Below are 26583 nucleotides of genomic sequence, written 5' to 3' on the forward strand. Positions count from 1 at the left end.
TCCTGGTCACAATGTTTTAAGAAAGCATTTATATGCAGTTTTGCTTTATTTTAAATACCTAGGAAAAGAGCTGGGGGGAATATGCCAAAACGACCACAGTGACTGCCCTGGGGCAGTGAGATGATGAACCACTTTTTATTGCACTTTCCAAAATTTCTACAATTACTTTTTTTTAAATATTTTATTTTTCCTGTTTCTCCCCAAAGCCCCCCAGTACATAGTTGAGTATTTTCAGTTGTGGATCCTTCTAGTTGTGGCATGTGGGATGCCGCCTCAGTATGGCTTGATGAGCAGTGCTGTGGCCACGGCCAGGATCTGAACTGGTGAAACCCTGGGCCGCCGAAGGAGAGCACACAAACTTAACCACTTGGCCACAGGATCAGCCCCCTGTACCATAACTTTTATTTTCAGAAAACAAATTTGAGAAAGCAATCACAATTGTCAAATTATAAAATGACTGGGGCCGGCCCAGTGGTGTAGTGGTTAAGTGTGCACACTCCACTTTGGCAGCTCAGGGTTCGAAGGTTCAGATCCAGGCACAGACCTACACCGCTTATCAAGCCATGCTGTGGAGGAGTCCCACATACAAAATGGAGGAAGATGGGCAAGGATGTTAGCTCAGGGACAATCTTCCTCAAGCAAAAAGGGGAGGATTGGTAGCAGATGTTAGTTCAGAGCCAATCTTCCTCAAAAAGTATATATATATAAAATGACTCAGAAGAATTTATTTCTCTTCGCTATCAACTTTCTACTTGAATAGCATGGGCCAAATGATTTTCGGACAGCCTGATATGGGTTTAAATCTGGCTCTATCACTTGACAGCTATGTGACTTTGGACAACACATTACACTCTGAGTCTCAGTTTCTTCATTTGTAAAACAGACCTGAAACTTTCCTCATATGGTTGCTGTAAGGATTAAATAAAATTACATTGGGAAAGCACAAAAACCACTCAAAGGCAGTTGTTGCTATTTTTTATTAGTTTTTATACTGTCTAGTAACAATATCAAAACTAAGTTCCTTCATATATATGCCAACAGAGCAGTGAAAGCACTTTGATGACAAAGGACTGGACTAATATACATGGATTATTATTTACACATTTAAGAAAGTCAGAAGATCAGAAATTAGAAGTGTTAACTTACAAAGTTCACTTGCTCAAACATTTATAGAGCACATACTACGAACAATTCACTGAATTACATATTGAACTGCTCTAACTACATACCTCGAATTGTCTGCTTTCATCAAATTCCAATAGGGTATCAGCGACACTTTCCTGCTGCTAAATATTTGTGGATTTTTTGGGGGGAGAGAGGCAACCAAGTTTTTGATAGCTTGCTATAAGTTTTTAAATTAGTCCAAAAGGGTTTTTTCCCAAATAAGAACATTTTCCTGCAAAGATGAAAAGCATAGCTTGGCATCTCTCCTCAAGACATTAGAAAAAAGTAGCTAAGACATATTCATTAAACTGTAATTCCATGTCATTTCTTTCCAAAAACACAAACTTCCGCAGTCACCATGAGAACAGCCTGAGCTTTTGGAAATGGAGCACTGCACATCGGATTAATAAGATGGATGAGACTGTCAAAATGGTTTCCATGGCTGGTGAATCTAACAGAATGAAGGCATCGGATCTGTTCAGTGTCTAGTTATACACGAACACATCCCAGCTTTTCAAAAGCATTCTATCTAGGCATTAACTGAGCATCAGGAGCTTTAGGCTATTTTTAAACTATACCTGATGATACAGGGACTTTAGCTTTAAGGACTTTTGGTCAATCAGTAAATTAAAACAAGTTTTTTTCAGTTTGTAGTTAATAAAAATCATCTGCTAACCACCAAATGCCTCTTCACTTTTTTTTTTTTTAACTCTACTACAGAAGAAAAAAGTTGCAAGTCCAAAAAACCAAACCAACAAACAGCTGCCACCAACCATGAGATGAATTTGTGTTACAGCGAAAAGGCAAAAGGGAAAGGAAACTTCACATCACTTTATTTCCCCTTTTTCTACAACTAAAAAAAAAAAAATTCACTAGTCTAAACAGAATAGGGAGCTGACACACTCCAAAAACACAGCCTCAGAAAAGAAAAAAGGGTTTAAGCTCACACTGCTTTAATTCTATACAGAAGCACCTGAACCGACAGGCAAAACAAGTTTCCACTTGACAAAGCACCCAGCAGCTCAGGGCAGGGAGAAGCAGTCTTGGACACCTGATGAAGCCTGAAAAGGAAAACCCAGTGGGCAAACCAAAACCAAACACTCCGAACTTTCCTCAAGTACTTGCACTCAAATGATGTTTAGAAAGGGGCCCTCAAATGTTAGCCTGAGCACCCAGGCTTTAGTAGAAATCCCCAAAAAACTCACCCTCCTCAAGTCTTATTAGGAGTCCCCACTGATGATACAAGGCATGCACTCCCCCAGCGTCAAGGCCACGTCCCACCTTTCTGGGCATTTTTGTCAGGAGAATAAACATAAGCCAAAGTAGCTTCCAGGACCCTGACATAAGGGAAAAATATGAATTAAGAGACACTTGTCTCTTCACCTGTATCTACCGCATATTTCAGTCAACCACCCAAAAGATTTCTTTGTCCATGAAGCAAAAGGAGGCTATTAAATAAACTTAAGAATAAACTACTCTAATGTTTTCACCCACATTTCATCACAAGACTCATGATGACGTTTATTCCTTTCCAAAACTACCACTGCAATAAAACATTTTCTTAGCATCATTTACATTCCTTGATTACTTTTTTCCTCCTGGGCTCTAAGCTTAAGATCTTATTTTTTAACACGTTTATGCTCACAACTTGGCCCTTGATGATATGCCTTCTATTCCCCAGGTACGTTTCTTTGGCCTTTTAACTGCCAAAGAATCACTTCAGTTCTGGAAGGAAGGAACACCTAGCTTGTGATCTTTTCAGTTCCTTGGCAAGGAAGAGGACGCCCCAGGGGAGAGAAAAGGCAGGTGACTAGACTATGGTTTCTATGGCTGGTTTCTTGTCAAAAACACTTCATGTAAACAGACTATGAGGAAGACCTGTTAACTATAAAATGCCCCTAGCAGCATGTCTCCGGTTAAGGCTCCCCAGAAAGTGGCACGTAGCTATATAAACTGAGATATAAAATGGTGATGTTTCATCACTGAAAAGCTACTCCTGCAGGAGGTGATCCTGCAAACCTTACCGAGACTCCATCTATTCTAGGGCAGAGCTACACGTCCACCAAATGGAAAGAAAGACCAAAGGGAGTCATCCTGGAAATCTCAGGCCTCTATTGCTAGCCTTGAAACTACTTATCAGTTAATTTCTGTAAAAATAAGCAAAAGAAAAAAATTTAAGGTCAAATCCCAAGCAAAGCTGTAAGAAGAATTTGAGCAGAATAATATCCCTATGGACAAAGAATACAGAAGAAAATGCCCAGAAAACAGACAAAATTATGATGTACTATTTCAATACTAGCTTAAAAACTATGAAAACGATGCAAGATATGAAAGAACAGCATGAATCTGAATTAGATATAAGATGATAGAATGCAGGAAACAATTCAAAATTTTAAAAAATTCATATCAGAAATAAAGATTAAATAATAAGTAAAACAAAAGTGAAAAAAAGCCCACAGATAATGCCTCATGTCAGGGATCAGCAAACCACAACCCACATGCCAAATCTGGCCACCACCTGCTCTTATAAATAAAGTTTTACTGGAACACAACCACACCTATTAATTTATGTATTGGATACTTTACTGCACAAAAGCAGAGCTGAGTTGAAAAAGAGACCATAGAGAGCACAAAGCCTAAAATATTTACCAACTGGACACTCACAGAGAGTTTCCCAACTCCTGCCTTAAGAGAAACAGAAGGTAAAAGAAGGAAGTTTTTTAAAAAACAAAAAGAAATGAAAATATATTTTTTAAAAAGGATTCAAGAGTAAGTCACAATTATTAGGGGCTAGGGTGAGGTGGAAATGGGTAGTAATTGTTTAAATGGGTACAGAGTGTCTATTTAGGGTGATGAAAAAGTTTTGCAAATGGACAGTGCTAATAGCTGTACAACACTGTGAATGTACTTAATGCCTTTCAACTGTATACTTAATAATGGTTAAAATGGGGGTTGGCCCTACGACCCAGTGGTTAAGTTTGGCAGCCCAGTCCACTTCAGCAGCCCAGGTTCAGTTCCCGGGTGTAGACCTATACCACTCATCAGTGGCCATGCTGTGGCAGAGACCGACATACAAAAAAGTAGAGGAAGATTGGCACAGATGTTAACTCAGGGTGAATCTTCCTCAGCAAAAAAAAAAAAAAAAGTTAAAATGGTAAGGTTTATGTCATGTATATTTTACCATACACACAAAAAAGAGCAAGTGACAAATTTAGAAGACAGCCAAAGTTCCAAAATACATAAAAGCAAGGAAAAAGAATAAATACTAAAAAGTATAATTCAGGAAAACTTTTCTAAAATAAAAGAGCTGAAACTATGTAAAGGAAAAGCTTATCACATACCTGAGAAAATCAACTTGGAGGGGCTAACAACAAGATATACTCTAGTAGAATACATGGACATTAATGAAAAAGGAAAAACATCCTTCCGACATCCAGGAAAAAAGACCAAGGGAAAGAAAATCAAATTTCCATCAGACTTTCAACATTAATAGTTTTGACCAAAACAAAATGGAATAACTTTTTAAATACGGGAAAGAAAACAAGAACCAAAGATTTTACATCCAGCCAAGTGACTTCCAAGAAAAAGGCAACAACTGTTACTGACATTAAAAAGTTTTCAGGGAATACTGTTTCCAGGACATCAGCCTGAGTAAACCCTAGAGAACTAATGAGGGACCACCAAAATAAGTAGAGAAATCAAAATGAGGAATAGTGGTGAACATTTACAAAAAAATAGATATAGAGCTGTAGCTATAAATAATGATTCCAGGTATCTACTGCTATATAACAAACTATTCCAAAATTCAGTGGCTTAAAATAACAACCACTTATATTTCTGGTGACGCTGTGCGTTAACTAAGTTCAGTTATCTGGATGGAACATCCAAGGTGGTTTCACTCACTCAGCTGGCAGCAGGTACTGGCTGAGAGCTTCAGTGGGGGCTGCTGACCAGCCTTACTTCTCGCTCCACAGTCTTTCTCAAAGCATGGTGGCTGGATTCCAAGACGGAGAGTCCCAATGCATGAAAATGAAAATGAAAATTGCAGATCTCTGAAGGCTCAGACATTACACAGCATAACTTCTGCCACATTCCATTCATCCTAGCAAATCACAAGATCAATTCAGATACAAGGGGCGGGAAAGAGGCTCCACCTTTTGATAAGAGGTGTAGTATAAGGCACATGAAGGAAGAGAATTTATGGTACCCACCTTGGGGACCACCTACCACACGTATACTTGCAGAACTAAAGCAAAACGAAATTTATGAGAGAAAGTATGTAACGGCTACATCCTCTGACAATGGAGCAAGAGTAATGGAGCAAAAATAAGGACAGTATATGCAAAATATTTTTTAACTGTTTTCAGTAATTATGTTGGTGTCTGTATTATTATTCCAAGACTATTTGTGCATACTATAGGATAAAGCAAATGAGTAATTACGAGATATTCTGATTCTATAATCCCCTTGGTCCTTGAGAACCAGAAGTCTAGGTACGGAAGAAATAATGTACAGACATAATATTTAAAAAGTTTAGAAAAAACCCTAAATTGGAATTGGAATTGGAAGTATTATTGTTAATTAATGGGTTAGATTAAATGAAACAAACAGATGTCAGAATGAGTAAAAAACTAACACCCAAATATATACTCTCTATAATAGACATACTTTAAATATAAAGACACAGATAGGTTGAAAGTAAATCAATATAAGAAATAAGAAACATATATACATGAAAATATAAAATATAAGAGATATAAGATATAAAAAAGACATAAGAGATCTAAACAACACCATCAACTACCTTGATTTAACTGATATTATAGAACATTACAATCAACAATTACAGAATACATGTTCTTTTCAAGAGATTTCACCAAAATAGAGTAAATCTGGGCCAAAACACAAGTCTCAGTAAATTTAACAGGAGTGAAATTATACAGAGTATGTGCTCTGATCACAATAGAATTAAATTAGTAATCAACAATAAGATATCCAGCATACTCCACGAATTTAGAAATTAAAAACCACACTGCTAAACAATCCACAGATCAAGAAAGAAACCACAAAGGAAATTGGAAAATATTTCAAATTGAATGATAATGAAAATACACACCTTAAAATTTGCAGGATGCAGCTAAAGCGGTGATTAGAAGGAAATTTATACTTTTAAACTCAGATTAGAAAAGTCTAAAACTAATTACCTCAGTTTTCACCTTAAGAAGCTGGAAAACGAGAAACAAACTAAACGTGGAAGGCAGCTTCTAGGACGGCTCCCAATGATCCCAATATCCCAGGACATATGCCCTTGTGTAATCCTCTCCCCTTGAGTAGGGGCTGGACCTACTGTCTTCCTTCTAACAAACAGAACCCAACAAAAGTTAACAAGTTAACACTTCCGAAACTCGATTTTCAAGACTCTGGATTCCACCTGCTTACCCTCTCTTGCTCTCTCATTTGTTCGCTCTGATAGTAGTCAATTGTCACGCTGTGAGCTGCCCTATAGAACTGAGGGAGATCTCAGTCCAACACCCTGTGAGGAACGAAACCCTGCTAACAATTATATGATCAAGTTTGGAAGCAACTCCTCCTTCAACTGTCTTCAGATAAGACCACAGCCCCAGCCCACATCTTGACTGCAACCAAATGAAAGACCTTGAGGCAGAGAACACAGCCCACATTCCTAACCCACACCTGGAATCCCGACCCACAGAAACTGTGAAATAAGAAATGTTTGTTTTTGTTTATTTTTTTAAAGATTGGCACCTGAGCTAACAACTGTTGCCAATCTTTTTTGTTTTTTTCCTGCTTTATCTTCCCAAATACCCCCTGGTACATATTGTATATCTTAGTTGCAGGTCCTTCTAGTTGTGGCATGTGGGATGCCACCTCAACATGGCCTGATGAGCGGTGCCATGTCCACACCCAGGATCCAAACTGGCGAAACCCTGGGCCACTGCAGCGGAGCACGAGAACTTAACCACTGGGCCATGGGACCGGCCCCCAGTGTTTGTTATTTTAAGCTGCTACATTTTGGGGTAGTTGCATGCACAGCAATAAATAACAAATATAGTAAACTCAAAATAAGTCGAAGGAAGGAAATAATGAAGATACAGAACAGAAGTCAGTGAAATGAAAAACAAACACTAGAGAAAATTAACAAAGCCAAGAGTTGGTTCTTTGAAAAGATGAACAGAATTGATAAACTCCCTCACTAGGCTAATCAGAGGAAAACACAAATTACCAGTATGAAAAATAATAGAGTTCACCTCAACAGCTCTTATAGACAATATAACAATAATAAAACAGTATTATAAACAACTTTATGCAAACAAATTTGCCAACACAGATAAAACGAACAAATTCCTTGAAAGATAAGACTGACCAAAGCTGACAAATAAAGAGAAAAGTCTCTTAGCCCTATACCTATTAAAGGAATTAAATTCATTAACAAAAGTTTAACTGGTCTAGCTGGTTTCATTGTGGATAGTCTATCAAGTATTTAAAGAAAATTGATGCCAATTCTCCAAAAACTCATTCAGAAAATAGAGAAATGAACTCTTCCAAACTCTCTTGGAGGGCGGTGGGGACGGGATGGGGACGGGACACAGCATAATTCTAATGCCAAAGCCTGACAAAGACATAACAAAAAAGAAAATTCCTGACCAATATTTCTCATAAACTCAGATGCAAAAATCTTTTACAAAATATTAGCAGATAAAATCTAGCAATATATAAAAAGGATAATACACATCATGACCAAGTAGGGTTTATCCCAAGAATGCAAAGTTGATTTAAAACTTTTGAAAATCAATATAAAACAACATATTAAATGAATAAAGGAGAAAACCCATAGGATCATCTCAACATATGCAGAAAAGGCATTTGATAAAATTTAACACCCTTTCACAATAAAAACACTCAACAAACTAGGATTAAAAGAGAACTTCCTCAATCTGATAAAGGACAGCTATGAAAAACTTAATGCTAACATCTTACTTAATGGTGAAATATTGAACATTTTCCCCCTAAGAGCTGAAATGAGGCAAAGATGTCTACTCTGCCACTTTTGCTCACCACTGTCAAGAAAAAGAAATACAAGGCATAATTGTCTCTATTTGCAGATAATATTATTTTTTAACAAAAATCCTAAAGAATCTATAAAAGAGCTACTAGAAATAATAATTGAGTTTTAGGTCATAGGATACAAGGTTAATATACAAATTGACCATATTAACAGCAGACAATTAAAAAACAAAAATTTTCAATATCCATTATGATAGCATCAATATACATTAAAAAAAAATTTCAGGAAAAACAAATGTCACGAAAGACTCCACACTAAAAATGCCAAAAACTGCTGAGAGCAAATAAAGAATTGGAAGACTCACTATTGTTAAGATGTCAATTTTCCCCAAATTGATGTACAGATTCAGCCTAATCACAATCGGAATCTCAGCACACTCTTGTAGAAACTGACAAGCTGATCCTAAAAGTTCAATAAAAATGTAACAGACCTAGTAGGTACAAAGCAATCTGGAAACAGATGAGCCATGCTGGAGTTCACTATCAACTTCAAGAAAACTACAAAGCTACAGTGACCAGGCCATGTAATACTGGCATAAAAATGGACAAATAGATCAATGAGACAGAATGAAAAGTCTGGTAGAGACCCCAACTTAAACAAACATCTGATTTTTGATAATGTTGAAAAAGCAATACGAAAGAAAAAGGAAGGTCTTTTCACAAATGGTGCTAGGAAAACGGGATATTCATATGAAAAAAAATAAACCTCAATCTAAGCTCACAGATAAGACAAAAGTGAACATAAGATTAGTAACAAACCTAAATGTAAAAGCTAAAACTATAAAGCTTTCAGTAAGAAATAAGTGTCTTTGTGACCTGGGAATAGGTGAAAGTTCTTATCCAGGTCATAGGTCACAGAAAGCAATAACCATAAAATAAATATATAAATAAAATAAATTTAGTTAAATTTGAAACTTCTGTTTGAAGGACCCTATTAAGTAAATGAATCAGCACAACATTTATCTGACAAAGGATTAACATGCAGGCTCTCTAAAGTATTCCAAAAACTCAATAATGAAGAGATAAACCCAATAAATGAGAACTTTGCCCAATAAAAAAAAAGGAGGGTAGAACTTCATAAAAGATATATAAATGGCAAACACATGAAAAAGTCTTGAACACCAGATTTCAGGGAAATGCAAAACAAAACCACAATGAACTGCCATACATTCCAATAGATTGGTTAAAATTAAAACATTTGAGAACATGCGAGAAAGCTGGGAAGACATGGAACAACTGGAACTCTGAAACGTTGTTGATGGGAATGTAAATTGCATACCCAATTTGGGAAAAGGTCTTGCAGTTTCTTATAAAACTGAACATTTACCTACCCTAAGGCCCAGCAACTCTAATACTAGATATTGGCCCAAGAGAAAAAAAATCTACGTTTGCCAATGTTACAAGAATGTTCATAATAGCTCAAACTGGAAACAGCCTAAGGGTCTGACAACAGGAGAAGAGATAAAACCAACTATAGCACATTCGTACAGTGAAATACTATTCAGCAGTAAAACACTACTGATGCATGCTACAACATCAAAATATGCTGAGTAAAGGCAGTCTTACAGAAAAAGAGTAAACTCTGTAGGATTCCATTTACATGAACTTCTAAAAGAGGCAACCCAATCTACAGTGGGGAAAAACGTCAGAATGGTGTTTGTCTCCCCGGGAAGGGAGGACAGGAATGGAGAGGCCGGGCATGAGGGAACTTTCTGAGGTTATCAAGACTTTCCATAAGGGTTTGAGTTACACAGGTGTTTGCATCTGTCAAAACTCAGCGAATGTACACATAAGATTTGTACACATTTCACATTAAAAGACAAAATATTTAAACAAATACTGAACTCTAGATAATGGTACGCATATTGGTGTATTTAGGGGAAGCTACAAAAATGGCTGCAATTTACATTGACATGCATCAGAAAAAAGATATATTAATGGATAAAGGAAAATATAAGCAGATAGACACATAGAAATAGTACAGTATTTTAATTTATGTAAGAATTCCTCTATTGTTGAACAGTGTGCTTGTCACCAATTATCAGAGATACTTTTACATAACATTTTACAAACAGCTAATTTGTTCCTTAAATCATTTGCTTCCAAAGAGTGATATCGAGGCAAAAAGAAGAGACATTTTGCGTATCTTTCTAACTAAAAGTTCTATGTGGAATTTTTTTTTAAGTGGTACCTTAAGCAAAGCATAAAGTTTTAAGAAAACACTAAGTAAAAAATAATCCAGTTTGTAGCCAACAATATTAGGTCTGGAAAGATATTTATGAAACTAGTTCTTTTTCTCCTATTACCAAATTAGATCCTTCTTAAACCCTGGGGCAGGATGTTTGCTTAAAAGCATTATCAAGTACCTTGCCAGACAATGAATAGTACAAAAAAGATTCCCACTCCAGGACCGAATCATTCTGACTCATCTTCTTACCCACTGATGGGTGACAGTTTGGAGGACACAGTGTTTTTTACCAGGAACGACATTTGTACAGTGATGAGGAAAAGACAAGACAAACGTGGTCATGCTGAAAAATCAGAAGAGACAGGAATGAGTCATGCAACCTCCATACGGTTAAATGTGTTGATGTAGATACCACCAAATCAAAAGAAAGCATCAATCTGCCATATATATTTTGCCAGTTTTGATACTGAAGTCCCTCAGATTACATATCCTAACCCAAGTTATATGTTAACTAACTACCAGGAATTCTATTTCAAAATTTCTTCAATTTAAAGTAAAAATATTATGAAATCTCAGACTTCAATGCTTTGGTAAAAGCCCTTTTTAAAAAGACCTCATTCAAACTTTTCTGTAAAAAGAGATCTCATCAGAATATACTGGTTCTTTAACAAAAATATGTCACCACTAGGCACTGAACTAAGGAGATAATATCACTGTAAACTGATACTATTGATAAAGCTTTGACTGTCCTTTGAACAATGGAAAACCAGGGTCAAGGATCTTATCTGTAGAAGAGAAAGTCTTATTTAAACTTCAGACAACAATAAGAGAGAATCATTTTGATATAGCCATCTCAAGAAGGCATTAGAAATAGTATTTTGACAGCCTGGATCAACAAGGGAAACTGAAGATTATGTTTCTAATTGTAGGGAGGGTGATTCCATTATTGTCGCTAAGCCATATTTTAAACAAATAATTATCACAGTCCAAAATGAGATAGAAAGGATTCTTAATTCTGCTGCTGGAAAGAATTATGGGTACTCTTATGGTAATATTTTTAAAAGTCAAAAGGATTTAAATACAACTTCATATCACTTCTGAGATCTTTAAAAACGGTTTCATTTCATTCTGTAGAACTGTAAACTCATTTTTAAAGGGAAATAAAGGTATTAATTAACATTCATCCTTCCAATCTTTGTTTGGCTAGCTTGGACTCATCTTTTAAATCCCTGCTTTAAAAATCTCTTTATCTAGAAAGACCTCCTTAAATGTTCTAAAACCAGGACACAGTCCCTACTACCTGCTCCAACAGGTACTTTTCCTATCACTCTTGGATTACACACTGTGAGCTTTTGCTAATGTTGTTGCTCTGGTTTGTCTTCCCCATCAGACTGTAAGCTCCCTAAGGGTAAGGTCTATCTGCCACTTCCTAATTGTGTCAGGATTTAACACCTGACCTATAATAAGTAATAAAATATCTGTGGAACAAACGAACCACAATTTTTAAACTTTTCCATCCAAGGGATTGTACCAATTTCCTATCTTTAAAACAGCTATTCCGTGACAATTCAGTGACTAGCATTCCAACCAACTAACAGTCAACTGAGAATTACGTTTAACCACTCAGCCTACACATGATGGCGAAGACTAGATTTAACAAAGCTTTAATGCTATGCACACAAACACAAAAGTATAGTAAATTGACTACAGAGTGTTACGTTTTTAAACCACAGAGAGTTTTACTGTTGTCTGTTTTCCACAAGTGAACTAAAAAAACTGTTTTTTTACAAAAGCCAGTTCGAGGTTAGGTTCTCATAACTACAACATAATTACAGCACTGGTTTACTGTTTGTCTTCTAGCTTATCTGGGTACACATAAAACTCTAAAGCAGAATAAAAAGTAACTATTGTGGCAACCAGAAGAAGTGATTTGGGAGACAAGCATGATTTTACGAGTAACTAATCCTAAATAAGCACATTATTACACAAATAAATATAAGTAACTATCATCTGTTAGTGATTACTTAAAATGCAGTGTGGTGAGGAATGAGGAGATTTGTGAAACAATGTGTTAAAATAACTAAATTTGGAATAAAGTATGCAAAAGTAAACCACCTTGACTGATTTGTAATATCAGACTTAGACTTCTCATTTGGCCTAAGGAAAAACAAATGCTATTTAGTCTAAAATAAGCATGCTTGAGCAAACACCTAGTTAGATGGAAGCCTGTTTACAATTCAATTCACCACATTCCTAATAGTAGTATTTATAAATCAAGAATGGATCCAGTGATCTAATAATGATTTCCTGTGTCTCTCATATTGCTGATGACTCATTAATGGATCAGAAACAGCTTTGTAAAAAATGAAATGGAATAGGATATAAAATATCGGACTACAACACATGTAGTAAGAGAAACCATTGTTTCCTGAAACTTTTGATTAGGTTTATGTGAGTACGTGACAATGTAAAATACATTTCTAAGTATGGGCTGCAATAAAAAAATGTGTGAACATTACTCTTGGAGTATATGCCCTCAATTACTTCTTCCCCCAAAACACTGGGAAAGTAGAAACTCCATCACAAATACTCACAAAAATGAACCCAGATATAGGTTATAATAGTTTAAACTTGATTTCACAAGCTCTGAAATCAAAGTGAGTTCAAATTTAGGTCCTACTACTTGCTCTGTGAATACCTGTGTATGTGCTTCACTGTGGCATCTGTGAAACGAGAAGAGTAATATCTTCCAAGTTGTGGTAAAAAGAAATAATACAGATGGTAAATTCTTAACACACGTTTTACCATTAACAGAACAAATTCAAGGAGTGATATATACTAGAAACATAGCAAGAAACTTAAGAGAATGTATCTTTGGTCTGTTATCTTTGATTTTTTTTTTAGGGGGGCTTTTCCATTTTGTGTATTTCTGTCCCATATGAATTTTATAATGTATATATAACATATACATTTGTACTGTATATAACATTACCTTTATTTTTAAAAATGTCAATAGTAGGTATCTGGGCAGTGAGACTATGGTCCTCTGTTTTTGTTTTATATCTCTCTGTATTTTATAAAAATAGCTGTTTTTAGAAGAAAAAATAGTCAACCACTTGCTCACAAAAAAAAAAGAAACACAAAAGTTCGTGGTCCGGGGTTTAGGAATTAGGACTGTTGTTGAGGAACTTATGTGCCAGACGCTTCTCACTAAATCCTCACACAACCGTAGTGTATCATTTTTGCCCATGAGAAAGCCGAGGCAACTGAGATTAAGGTAAACCGCCTGCTAGACAACGAACAAATAGAAGCGTCCAGAACTTCCAAGCCTGTATTTATTCTACCACCACATGCTGCATCTAAATATTCTTCTCCAGTTGTTTCATATAGTCATATTTTGATCTACCCAATTAGACTGTAAACTCCTTGAGAAAGGGGAAAAGTTTCACAAACTGCATCTATGTCTTCCATTGGCTTACTGAGACTACAATATACTATAGATCCTTAAAGACTCGCTGAGTTACATTAAACTTCTTTTGGTCTAGAATGTCCTCATGGAACATATTCCTGTTGTAAAATGAAATAAACTAGCAAACAAACTGCAAAACTACTCGAAGACTGCTCAAATCTGACTTTATTCCTACACCCTCGGAGCTGAAAAAGTTTAAGTATACCCATATCCAGAGACTAGCACTAAAGGAGTCTGGGAATGAGTACGAGTATCACTGTGCAAACACTAAAAAGAATGGATTCACACATGCCCCTACCACGCCCCCCGTCACCCAGGCACTATCTAAAGAAAAGAACCTCTAGTCTTCCGGTGAGGTGTTGAGGAACCATAACCACGCCCCCGTTTCGTTCCATCATAACTTCTTTTCTTTCTCCACCCGGACCCCCGTCCCCAACACCAAACCCTTAGTAAACAATACAAAAGTCTCTGACCTGCAGCGAAGTGCAGGGGAGAAGACTTCCGGCCGGCCATGTCCTTAGCATTCACGTTTGCCGCGTCCACCAGCCTCTTTACCCGGGACACGTCCCCATTGCGACAGGCCTCCAACAGTTCCCGTAGGGCCCCGCTCACTGCCGGGACCCCTGGCCCAGGTCCCGCGGTCCCAGGCCCCAAGGTTGCTGGGGCGCTAACTCCGGCCGCCTCGGGGCTCTCCGCCAAGCTGGATCCAGGGGAGGATGGAGAGGAAGAGGAGGAAGAAGTCGGGGAAGAAGAGGACGACGGTGAATTGTTACTACCACTGCCGGCTGGGTTGGGAGCGACCCCGACGGCAGATGCAGCAGAAACCGCCGGGACCACGGGAGCGGCGGCGACGGTACAGATTGTGCTGGTGGTACTGCAACAGCTGGTACTGTCAACCGGGTCCGGGGATCGGGGCCTGTCGGGCGGATCCCGACTGCCATCCCCCTCCGGCAGCGCTAGGCCGTGCCGCGGGGACGCGAAGGGGGCCAGGCCACCCGCCGTGGGGGAGGCTGGGGTGGTCCCGGGGGCCAGGCCGGGGCTGAGGGGCGGGGGAGGTGGCGGCGGCGGCGCCGAAGCCCCTGGGGCGGGCTGGAGCTGTTGTTGATGATGGTGGTGATGATGCTGAGAGCGACGCGACGCCGCCATCTTCGGACTCCCCCAGCACTGTCACTGCGGCAACGGCCCCACCGCCCGCCCTCACTTCCGAGCGCTGAACCAATCAGCACCCAGCGCACAGGAAATGATGCTGGGCGGAGTGGGAGGAGTCAGAGAGAAGGAGGGAAGTATTGGGAGCTCAGAGAACGGCCACGGAAGGGGGCGTGGCTTTGTGACTGGGGGGCGGGCTTTGTGACGCCTTGGCGGGCCGGCTGGGGAGATTTGAAAGCTGGAAGTAGCCTCTGCCTAAATAGGAAACTTCCTGCATTTCTCGTTTTCAACTTGCTTACCTTGCCGTGGTCCGTTCTGTTGCCAAGTCTCCTTCAGTCTTCTTTATCTTGCTCCAGAGCCAGCTATTGAGATGTATCTCAGTGCAAGAAGAGAAGGTATCGTTTATCACCTATCAAGTGTCCTCGTCTGAAAATTGTCCTCACAGAATTGTTAGCGGAATTAAATGATCTAATAAATACAAAGCGCTCTGACCGTTAATACAACATAACTATATTTAGCCCATTGGTAATTGTTTTAAATGCAGTCCCCGGTCTCCCCCTCACCGCCCCCCTCAAGATATTCCCTTGGTCTCTAATGTCCCCTCGCTATAAGTTTTCTCACTCTATGTGCTTTGTTAATACTCCATTTTAAAACAGTGGTTCAGATTGCCAAGAATGGAATTCAAGCTTTGCCATTCACTAACTGCATAAATTTGGAGAAGCTGTTTAACCACTCTGTGCCGGGTTTCCCTCTGCAAAATCAAATTAATAGTTCAATAATTGTTAACTATTAAAATTATGGTTTTTTCTATTCTATTATCTCTGTACTTTTATTTCTCCCCTTAAGCTTGACTCAAATAAGTATGAATATGTTCCTTTCTTTCAAATTATTTTTAGCTGAACTTCTCTTCTCCATTCCTCTTAGTCCTCTTCCCTCCCCCTCCCAAACTAAGATGAAAACTTGTTTGCTATTCATCATTCACCTTCAGACGCCATTCTTCAACAACTACTTTTTCTCTCTTTCCTCTGCCTACTTTCTTTGTCTACCATCAAGAGATGTATCAGGGGCCCACCCAGTGGCGCAGTGGTTAAGTTCGCACATTCTGCTTCGGCAGCCTAAGGTTTGCTGGTTCAGATCCTGGGTGCAGACATGGCACCGCTTGGCAAGCCATGCTGTCGCAGGTGTCCCACATATTAAGTAGAAGATGGGCACAGATGTTAGCTCAGGGCCAGTCTTCCTCAGCAAAAAGAGGAGGATTGGCAGCAGATGTTGGCTCAGGGCTAATCTTCCCCCACTACCCCCGCCTCCCGCCCAACAAAAAGAGGTGTATCAGTGCGTGGGATAATCTCAGTGAGGTCTCCATTACCTGCCTCCTGTTAAAGTAAACTAGGCATTGTGGAAATTTGGAGAAACAGCACCATTCCAATACAGTAGACACAGACAAAGATTCTGTGGCCTAAGAAATATGCAAGATTTAGATGGGCCAAGTAGAAATTTAGCATTGCAGAATATTGAACCAGGTGATAAATTGTTGTTTCACATGTTCATTATTAAATATAATTAGTGTGGTGTTAATATTCCCATCTAAATAAATAGATCAGTTTATTTAGGACTACCATCTAAATACAACAAGGTCAGAACATAATTAATATTATGAGTGACATTTATTGTCATCTAATCTGGGGTTACAGATTATAACCCTAACATTATCCATCTGTTTTATAAATTTGTGCCATTGTTCACAAATTAACAAATGTGTGGCTGGATAGGAAAACTGTATCAGTGCAACTAAAATCTGTCTACAACACACATTCTGCTGCTTTTGAATCTTAAATTAATGCACAGCACAGGATAGCATTGAGGACTGGGGGTAAATCAACATGAGGCATTAGATGTCCCTAACTTACCTTGTGCTGCCTTAACTACCTTCTACCTGAATGGGAGGCATAAGGAATTATCTCACCTGGTCCCCCAAGGCAAGTTACTCATAAATCAAGAAGAAGTAGTAATGTTCACCCCCAATTCAAAATGTGTCTATTGTGTTCGTTTATCAGTAGAAAATAAATAAGAAAATTTCTGCTAGATGGAAATAGGCTGAATTGCCTTAAACTACTCTACTGGTAAAGTATGTCTGAAAATGCATTCGATCCATTGGAAATTGCTTTTTTCCCCCTCCAGTGGAAAGGAATAAAAGTACTTAACATTAAGTATTCATAAGGTTTAGGTTTATATGGGTTAAAAATTTGAACTCTAGACACAAAAGGGGAGAAATCATTACCTAATCTTTCACAGCTGAACAATTCCGTGAGGGATGTGCTATACCCTAGTGAAAAGAGCAAAGCTTGGAGTCAAACAAGCCTGGGCTTGAATACATCTCTGATGATTATTTAGTGGCTAACCTTGGTAGCTATGCTTCAGCTGTGTTATTCTAAAATTCTGGTTCTATTGTAGTGTTGTGAGGATTAAAAGACCCAGGTGTTTTGTAAGCACTCCTTGAGTGTGTTTTTCTTTCTCTTATGTGGCATAAATAAGTGTTGACAGGAACTCATAGCCACTGTTGATAGCCATCTCCATATAAATTCCTTTATGACAAAGATAGTAACTGGGAATAAATGTCCACATATTTACATGTAACAGGAATCTTAAGCAAAGAAAGATCAAGTTTGTTTTTTTATCTGAAAATTCAAGATTCTATACTGGCCCTATCTCCAAGAATTGTTGAGGATCATAGTTGTGGAGCATCTCACCATTTTCAAAAATGTTTTCAGAAAAATCACATCCAAGTGATATAAAAACATGAGCACATAGCACTCTAAAGCCATATTGTTGACACAAAAGAGCGAGCCACCAATTCAAAGGGCTCTTGCCTTCTGGATTTTGTTGTTTTTCCCCCATAGAGATGATATGGACACACTTTGTAAGTTACACAATCATAAACTTGTGCAGTCTCCATATTTCAATTAGTGTGGTTATTCTATCCATATACTTCTCATTGACCTGCCCCAGGTCCAAGTTCACTGGTAGTATCTTGGATCTACTAAGTCCACTTATTCTTCGATGCTCTATGCAATGCCTCTGCAAATTCAAAAGCACAAGGCTAAAGCTATCATTTGGCTGAAGCAGTGCCATTTCCTCACCTTGACCTTAAAAGAAGATTTCTTATGTCAGAAATGCCCTTCGTGCCGAGGGCCCAGATTTCTCTATGAAGGTATTACCAAGCTAAGAGAAATTTTAGCCAAAGTTCCATCCAGAAACCCAGAGAATCTCTTCTTGTAAGGCCATAGGTAGGCAACAATTCCAACAACTGCAATCATGCTAACTGCATGGTATCAGAAAAAGTTTTATTAAAAGAAAAAGCAAAACAACTTAACACAAGGCAGGAAAATTATAGTAATTTAAAAATCTCCCCATTGAAATTTTCAGTTGCTTTATAAAATATCTCTTAGGTAGCAGGGTCCTCTGGATGCTGCTCCCAAGATATCTGACTTCTGCCCACTAATAACTTGGATTTTTTCTGGTATGGTCTGTACACTTGGGAGTAGTCAGTTCAACGTGAAGTGTTAGTTCCAAGCAGGGTGGCAATATAATATAGTAGGTAAGAATGTGGATTCTGCATTTAGACTGCTTGGATATGAATCCTAGCTTTGTCACTAACCAGCTGTGTGTGATTAAAGGACGCCACATCCTACATTTTAACAAGGACAAATAAAAACCTACTTGCTGTACTTAAAAAATGGTAAATAAGCTTTCCCACCAAAATTGTTCTTTTCCTTGTAACTACTTTTTCCAAAATTAATTAAAATCATACATGTATACCCTATTAAGTATTAGCATATAGGTTCCTCTCTCAAAAGAGATAAACACCTGCTACCCTCCCCCCAAAGTCATAAACAAGTTTAGAAAGGTTCAAAAGTTCTGGAATGTATTGATCAGGAATGGTATACTTAGCCAACAATGCATCTGTAATGATGTAATGGCTTCCGTAACTGGGTGTAGCCAATCAGAATAGGGCTGATGTAACTGCAAGCCAATAGATTGTGAGGCACACCCAGGGTGCTCAACCTCCCCAGTCAGAACATGGGGCCAGCCGGCCAAGTCATGATGAACGGTGATCCCTGTGACCGTCTGAGCCGTTGCGGACGGCCGCAGTCTGACCGTAAGGCAACTCCTACCCCCAGTGAAGATTGGAGCACAGACCTCTGCCAGTAGAAACCGCCAGACCTACTGGCTGCGAATAAGCTGAGGCAGTGAGAGGCACTAGCCAGTTCCCAAGCGTGTGACACGTGCTTTCTTCCAGCTATCTCTTTCTTTCTTGCGGTTTTTGCTTGGCCTATTGAAGGAAAGAAATGAGTGAAAGCTGTTTGAGCTAAGTGGTATTTGTGCGTAATTTCTGTTGACATCGTCTTCTCGTTTATATTTTGTCTTCGTTTTGATGTTGTTGCTCAGAATAAAACATTGAGTAATCCAGGAGAAGTCATTTAACCTCTGTAAACCCCTTTTCAAGGCGGGGATATTAAGAGTTGTGGGAAATAAATGAGTTAATATATGCCAAATGCTTCGAACAGCTTCTGGCGCGTGATAAATGCTATGTCAATGTCAGCCGTTATTATTATCAAGAACTGGGGAAGGCCTCTGGTATGGGATGTACAAAGGTTACCTGGGAGACAAGACTAATTTTGCCTGCTCAATAACAAGCAAGTTCCTTTTCGCCCGATAACGTTGATATTCAGCCTCTCATATCTGCTGCTTCTTTTGTTTGACAGTGTCTTAAAAGAAGGTCGAATAAACTTGGGAACTGAAAGGGCCTCTTCTATTTGGGGGAAATGCAAATAGTCTCGTTCTGCTGTAGTCAGGGTGTGGGAGAGAAGGAGACTCTGTCCAAGAAGAATCCAGATTTCTCCCTCACAAGATTCTGCCCCACAGTGCTGAGACACCACTGGAGCTGTTATGTGGGAGACCACCACAGCTCCAAGACCACCTCAAGAGAAACCAACACAGCCACAGTTCCTGAGGTCCCCGAGACCCAAAGTGTTTGCAGGAGAAATCTCCCACAGAAGATGAGCTTACCACCACAAACAGCCAAGTATGTGAGAAGGGCCAACAACGTGAGAGAAAGAAAGCACCCCAACAAATGAAAGGCCCTATATCAGAGATGACATAATAGAGCAATCCACAGTTTATTTTTATATCCATATTTCGGGTTCATAGTAGGCTGAATAATGGCACCCCAAGGATATCCATGTCCTAATGCCTGGGATCTGTGAATACGTTAATTTACATGGCAAAGTGGATTTAAGGCTGCAGATAGAATTAAGATTGCTAATCAACTAATCTTAAAAATGGGAGCTTTTCCTGGATGGTGTGGGTGGGCCTAATGTAATCACAAGAGTACTATCCGTAAAAATGCCAGAGGGAGACAGAAAAGGAGATTGCGGGGATGCAATGTGAGAAGGATGGAACCAGCCATAACCAGCTTTGAACATGAAGCAAGGGAACCGCAAGCCGAGGAATGTGAGCACCCTGTAGAAGGTGAAAAAGGTGAGGAGACACATTCTCCCCTAGAGCCGCCAGGAAAGAATGCAGCCCCACCACCACCTCGATTTGAGCCCAGTAAGACCCGTGCCAGAATTATGACCTGCAGAACCATAAAATAATAAATTTGCGTTGTTTTAAGTTACTAAATTTGTGATAATTTGTTACAGCAATAGAAAACGAATAGAGGGCTTCTTTGGAAAATCAGATGATGTGAAGGCCCCAGCCTATGTTTTTTCACATGATAATAGGCTGAAGCTGCCTAGTTGCTGCCACTTAGTATTGCCAAAGGGCAATTATTCTCCACCGTTCCTTTTGTTAATTTATGTCTAGCTGTTTTACTCAGTTAAGGACATGGCCCCTGTAGACACAGGTGTGTTTTCCAGGTGCCAGATGCCATACCAGGCAGAGATTACCAAAATGAATTAGGCCTGGCCCTAAATATTGAGTGTTTATGGTCTAGTAGGGAGACCGATTCATAAACAGATAATGTCAACACAATGTTGTGAGTCCTCCAAGGGCAGTGCATACAGGGTGCTCTGGGAACACGAAGCAGTGTGTAGCCCAGCCCTGGGTAAGCATTCAAGGAGGCGATGGCTCCATGTTTCAAACAATATGATCCTAGCTTCAAATAGCGATATCACTGTCACACAGTACTTACTATATACGATGTAAATGATGTATAGTACTATATATATGTCATAAGTGCCTTATCTACATTAATTCATTTAATCCTCCCAGTAACTGAGGTACGTACTGTTATTAAATGCATTTCACAGATGATAAAACTGAGGAACTGAAAAGTTAGGTTACTTGCCCAAGGTCCCATGACTATTAAATGTGGAGCCACAATTTGAGCCACGGTGTTTTGGCTCTGGTGTCTGGGCTTTTAACACCTACCCTCTACCACCTTCTGTAACTCCAGCATCTTTGCTTGAATGCCAGGAGTGGAATTGATGCCTGTGCTCACAGTGAGACCCAGATCTCCTCTGGAGCTCACATTTGCCTTGACACTAATTCTTCACAGGTGAAGTAACTCCTTGTAGCCCCAGTGTTTTTACTGGAAATGGTTTCTAAGAAATAGCAGTGCTTTAAGGAGTCATAGAAAGTAGCCAGACGGGTGAGTGAAGGAAGAACAAGGGAATCCTTGCCCTCTTTTCTCCATGTGTATGTACTTCTTGGGTGATTCCATCCAAACCCAGGATGCTAATAACGCTTGTTAGGTAGTCACTTTTTATTGAGACATTTAAGGTATATCAGGTCAGTTTTAGTAATCATTAAGCTCAACCACAATAAATGAAGCAGATTATATATCACTATGCAGGTTAACCAAATTCTTTAATGTCATCTATCCAACTCGTCGCTTCTCAAATATTTATTGAGTACATATCAAGTGCCAGGCACAATTCTGCATTCTGAGGATACAGTAGTGAACAAAAAAATTCTTGCTCTCATGAAACTTATATATCCGCCTAGGAGAAACAGACAATAAACAAGTAGGTAAAATCTGTGATAGGCCAGATGGTGGTAAATAATGCTATGGAAAAAATAAGAGCTGGGAAAAGCAGGGTAAAGAATATAGGGGCTGTAATTTAAAATGTGATGGTTAGGCAAGGTCTCATCACAAAGGTAACATTTGAGCAAATATCTGAATGAGGTGAAGGAGCAAGCATGAGTATTCCTGGAGGAAGAATGTTCCAAGAAGAGGGAACAACAAATACGAAGGCCCTGGGGCAGGAGATAGTTGGCATGTTCAAGGAACACCAAGGAAGTTCATGCAGTTGAAGCAGAGTGAATGAACAGGTGAGAAGAAATAGGGTCAAAAAATAACAGATCAGATTACAGGGCTTTAAGTGATACGAGGACTGTCCTGTGAGTGAGTTGGGGGCCATTGAAGGGTTTGGGGCAGAAGAATGACCTTTTCCTATATTTTTAAAAGCTTGCTCTAGCTGCTGTATTGAAAACAGATTCTAGGGAGGAGGAGGCTATTAAAATGTAAGAGATAATGGTGACAGGAAAAAGAGAAGAAGGGAGAATGGCTCCAAGGGTTTACCTGAGCATCTGGAAGGAAAGAGCTGGCATTTATTATATGGGAGACAGTTCAGAGAGAAAAGCAGAGCTTGGTTTTGGATGCATTAAGTTTGAAGTTACTGTTAGACATTCAAGTGTAGACAGTTGGGTATATGAGTCTGCAGTTCAGGAGAGAGGTCAGAGTGAAGACATAAGTTGAGGAGTCATCAGCACATGGACAATTTTTAAAACCATAAAACTAGATGAGATCAGCAAACGAATCGCTACAGCTAGAGACGAAGTCCAAGGACCGAGCCTTGAGGCGTCACAATTCCACAGCTGGGAAGGAGCAGCCAATGGAGTAAGAGTAAAACTACTAGAAAGTAGTATTCCAGAAACCAATGGAGAAAGTGATTCAAAGAGGGTCATAGTAGATTAAATAATAGACCCTAGTCTTCATCCATCCCTGTCTCCATGCTCTTTGCCATATGACTTTGCAAGTACTCTCCCTTATGGTAAAAGATATCTACTGGCCCTTTGATTTGGGGCTCAAAGGCAAGATTTTCTTTAGCCAATAGAATGTTGGTGGAAGCACCAGTGGTAGTTCTGACTCCAGACCTTAGAGGGACTCTGTGTTTCCACTTGCCCACTTGAAATATATCATCAACATGGAAGAAACATGACCTCGTTGACACACTGGTCCAAGAAAGATTGGAGTACTTGTGGAGCAGACTTGAACCCATCCTTCTGCTTGAGGCCTAGCCGGGTTGAGCCCATCCTAGATCAGAAGACCCTTCATGTGACACACAGAGGAATAAGCAAAAATATAAATATTATAAGCTACTGAGTTTGAGGTGGTTTGTTACACAGCACTGTTGTAGCAATAGTTGACTGAAAACAGGGATAACAAGGAAATGGTAAACTGTCAAATATGGCTGACAGGACAAGTAGATCAGGACTGAGAACTGACCTTGAATTTAACAACATGGAGGTTACTGGTGACCCTGAAGAGCAGTTTTATCAAAGTGCTGAGGTGATAGCTTGCGTGAAGTAGGTTCAATGGAGTATGGGAAAAGACGGATTGAAGAAAAATAGTGGAGACAATTTTTGTAAATAAACTGTGGTGCAAAGGGCAGGAGAGGACTAAAGTAGCAACTGAAGAGAGGAGTGATGTCAAGAGAGAGGGTGTTTTTAATGGATTTTCTTTTATTTTCTACTTTATCATACTTTTATTAATGAATAGATGCTATTTATATCATTTTTATGGAATAAGTTTGCAAATGTTTTCAGATTTTTCATTAAAGCAGTTGAAAAATCATTGTGACTTAGTCTACCCAATTTGTAACGCTTAAAATATCATATTTGCCCACATCCTTTTTTTTTTTTTTTTTTCAGAGACAGTGTTGCCATGCAGAGGGCAGGAAGGAGAGAGAGCCCTTGTGTGTCAGGCAGCCCCCGAGGTGCTGTGCCAAAGGGGCTGTTCCGGAGATAGGCAGGAAGTAGCACAGGCAGGGTTTCCTCCTGCCTGTCCTGAGAAATGCTGAGGGCACCCAAGAGTTCTGAGCACAGGTCAACATCTTCTTTTTTTAAATAATAGCTCCATTGAGATACATTTCACATACATACAATCCACCCATTTAAAGTATACACACCAGTGGTTCTTAAAAGAGGAGGGTTTTTAAGATGGGGAAAATAAAATGTATTTTTATGCTGATGAGAAGAGTCTAGTAGAGAGGGGGAAATTCATGACGCTGAAGATTGGGTTGGGGGGATGTGGAGCTGGGGCCGTGTGTCCTTAGGTAGGTAAGAGGGGTGAGATCTGAAGGACAATCACTGACTCTTCATCCTTAGTATCAAGGAAAAAAGCAGAGTATATGGGCACAGGTGCAATAAATGGCTATATATGATGGTGTGAGATTGAGAAAGATTCTTGATTGCTTCTACTTTCTCAGTGAAATAGAAAGCAGAAAAAGAGAGACTGTCTTTCTTTGTTCTCCCTGCATCTCATTGGCTCAAGTTGGGTCATGTGCCCATTTCTACGTTAATTCCTGTTGCAGGATAATTCCATGCTCTGATTGACTCAGGCTTGTATTTCTGAATCAACCAACTTTAATGGAGTTGGGCTTGAACTAATCAGGACCCACTCCGGGGATGAACTCCCCAGGTTACATGGCTAAAGTCTAATGGGGGAAGGTGGAATGGATTCTGGGGAGTCACAGAAATGTCCTCCTCACTTTCCACAATCACAGTTCACAGCACAGGCTGACCTCAAAGCTCTAAGCAGGGTGTGTTAGTTTCCTACTGCTGCTGTAACAAATTACCACCAACAGTGGCTTAAAACAATAGAAATTTATTCCCTTACAGTTCTGGGGTAAGAAGTTTGTGATCAGTTTCACTGAACGAAAATCAAAGTGTTGACAGTGTTGTTTTCTTCTGGGAGCTCTGTGGGGAGAATCTGTTTCCCTGACTTTTTCAACTTCTAGTAGCTTCCTATATTCTTTGGCTTGTGACCCTTCCTCCATTTTCAAAGCACATCACTCCAATCTCTGTTTCCATCATCACATCACCTTCTGTCTGACTCTGACTCCTCTTGCTTCACTCTTAAAAAGATCATAGTGATTATATCAGCCTCATTCAGATAATCCAGGATAATCTCCCCATCTCAAAATCCTTAATCACATCTACAAAGTCCCTTTTGCCATATGAGGTAGTATTCACAGGTTCCAGATTTAGGATGTGGAAATATCTGAGGAACCATTATTCAGCTTATTACAATGAGAATACCCAAGGGCCCACTTTATGAAGAGGAGAGAGAGGCCTGCCCTAAGGGGCAGACTTGGGTTAGTTTACCACATGGAAAGGAGAGACGGAGACAAAGCACTATATTCAGTCAGAGAACCATAATGGGGTCAGGACTGTCCTACCTTAGGGACATAGCAACTCCCTAACCTCGTGTGATAACTTAGTCCACAGAGTTCTTGATCACCTTTCCCTTCCTCAAAACATCACACTAGTCTATCACATTGATGATTGTATGCTTATTGGACCTAGTGAGCAAGAATTATCAACTGCTATAGACGTATTAGTAACACATTTCTGTGTCAGAGGATAGGAAAGAAATCTGACAAACGTTCAGAGGCCTTCTACCTCTGTGAAATTTCTAGGGGTCCAGTGGTATAGGGCAAGTCAAGATATCCCTTCTAAGTTGAAAGATAAGTGTTGCATCTGTCCCCTTCTATAATCAAAATGCAGGCATAATGCTTAGTGGGCCTCTTTGGATTTCAGAGGCAACATAATCCTCAGAATGCGTGACTCCAGGCTGTTTATTGGGTGACCCAAAAAGCTACTAGTTTTAAATTGAGTCCAGAGCAAGAGAAGGCTCTGCAACTGGTTCAGGATGTTGCAGTGGCTGCTCTTCCGTTGGAGCCACATGACCCAGCAGATCCCATGGTGCTTGAAGTGTCAGTGGCAGATAGGAAAGCTGTTGGGAGCCTTTGGCAGGTCCTTCCATGTGAATCACAGCATAGACCCTTCGGATTTTGGAGCAAAGTTCTGCCATCCTATGTGAATAACTACTCTCCTTGGAGACACTTGCCTGCTACTGGGTCCTAGTAGAGACCGAATACTTACCCACGGCTCACCAAGTTACCATGTGACTGAGCTGGCCATCATGAACTGGATGTTGTCTGACTCACCAAGCCATAAAGTTGGTTGTGTGCAGTATATTCCATCATCACATGAAAGTAGTAAATATGAGATCGGGCTTGAGCAGGCCCTAAAGGCACAGGAAGTTACATGAGGAAGTGGCCCACGTGCCCGTGGTTCCCGCTCCTCCTACATTACCTTCTCTCTCCCAGCCGGCACTTATGGCCTCGTGAGGAGTTCCCTAAAATCAGTTGACTGAGGAAGAGGAAACTTGCACCTGGTTTACAGATGGTTCTGCACGATATGCCAGCACCACCTGAAAGTGCACAGCTGCGGCCCTAGA

General features: G+C 39.7%; 1 protein-coding gene across 1 annotated transcript in view; it reads right to left on the reverse strand.

Moving 5' to 3' along the window:
* Positions 1 to 15161, reverse strand: part of TNKS (tankyrase) — a 202131-nt gene extending 186970 nt beyond the window's left edge. Inside the window, exon 1 of the mRNA XM_070598134.1 lies at positions 14381 to 15161. Within this exon, the coding sequence (XP_070454235.1) occupies positions 14381 to 15053 (673 nt within the window). The 5' untranslated portion in view covers positions 15054 to 15161. The remainder of the gene's footprint in view (positions 1 to 14380) is intronic.
* Positions 15162 to 26583: the final 11422 nt, after the last annotated feature.

The sequence above is a fragment of the Equus przewalskii genome, chromosome 28, assembly GCF_037783145.1.
Source record: "Equus przewalskii isolate Varuska chromosome 28, EquPr2, whole genome shotgun sequence".
NCBI classification, from domain to species: Eukaryota; Metazoa; Chordata; class Mammalia; order Perissodactyla; family Equidae; genus Equus; species Equus przewalskii.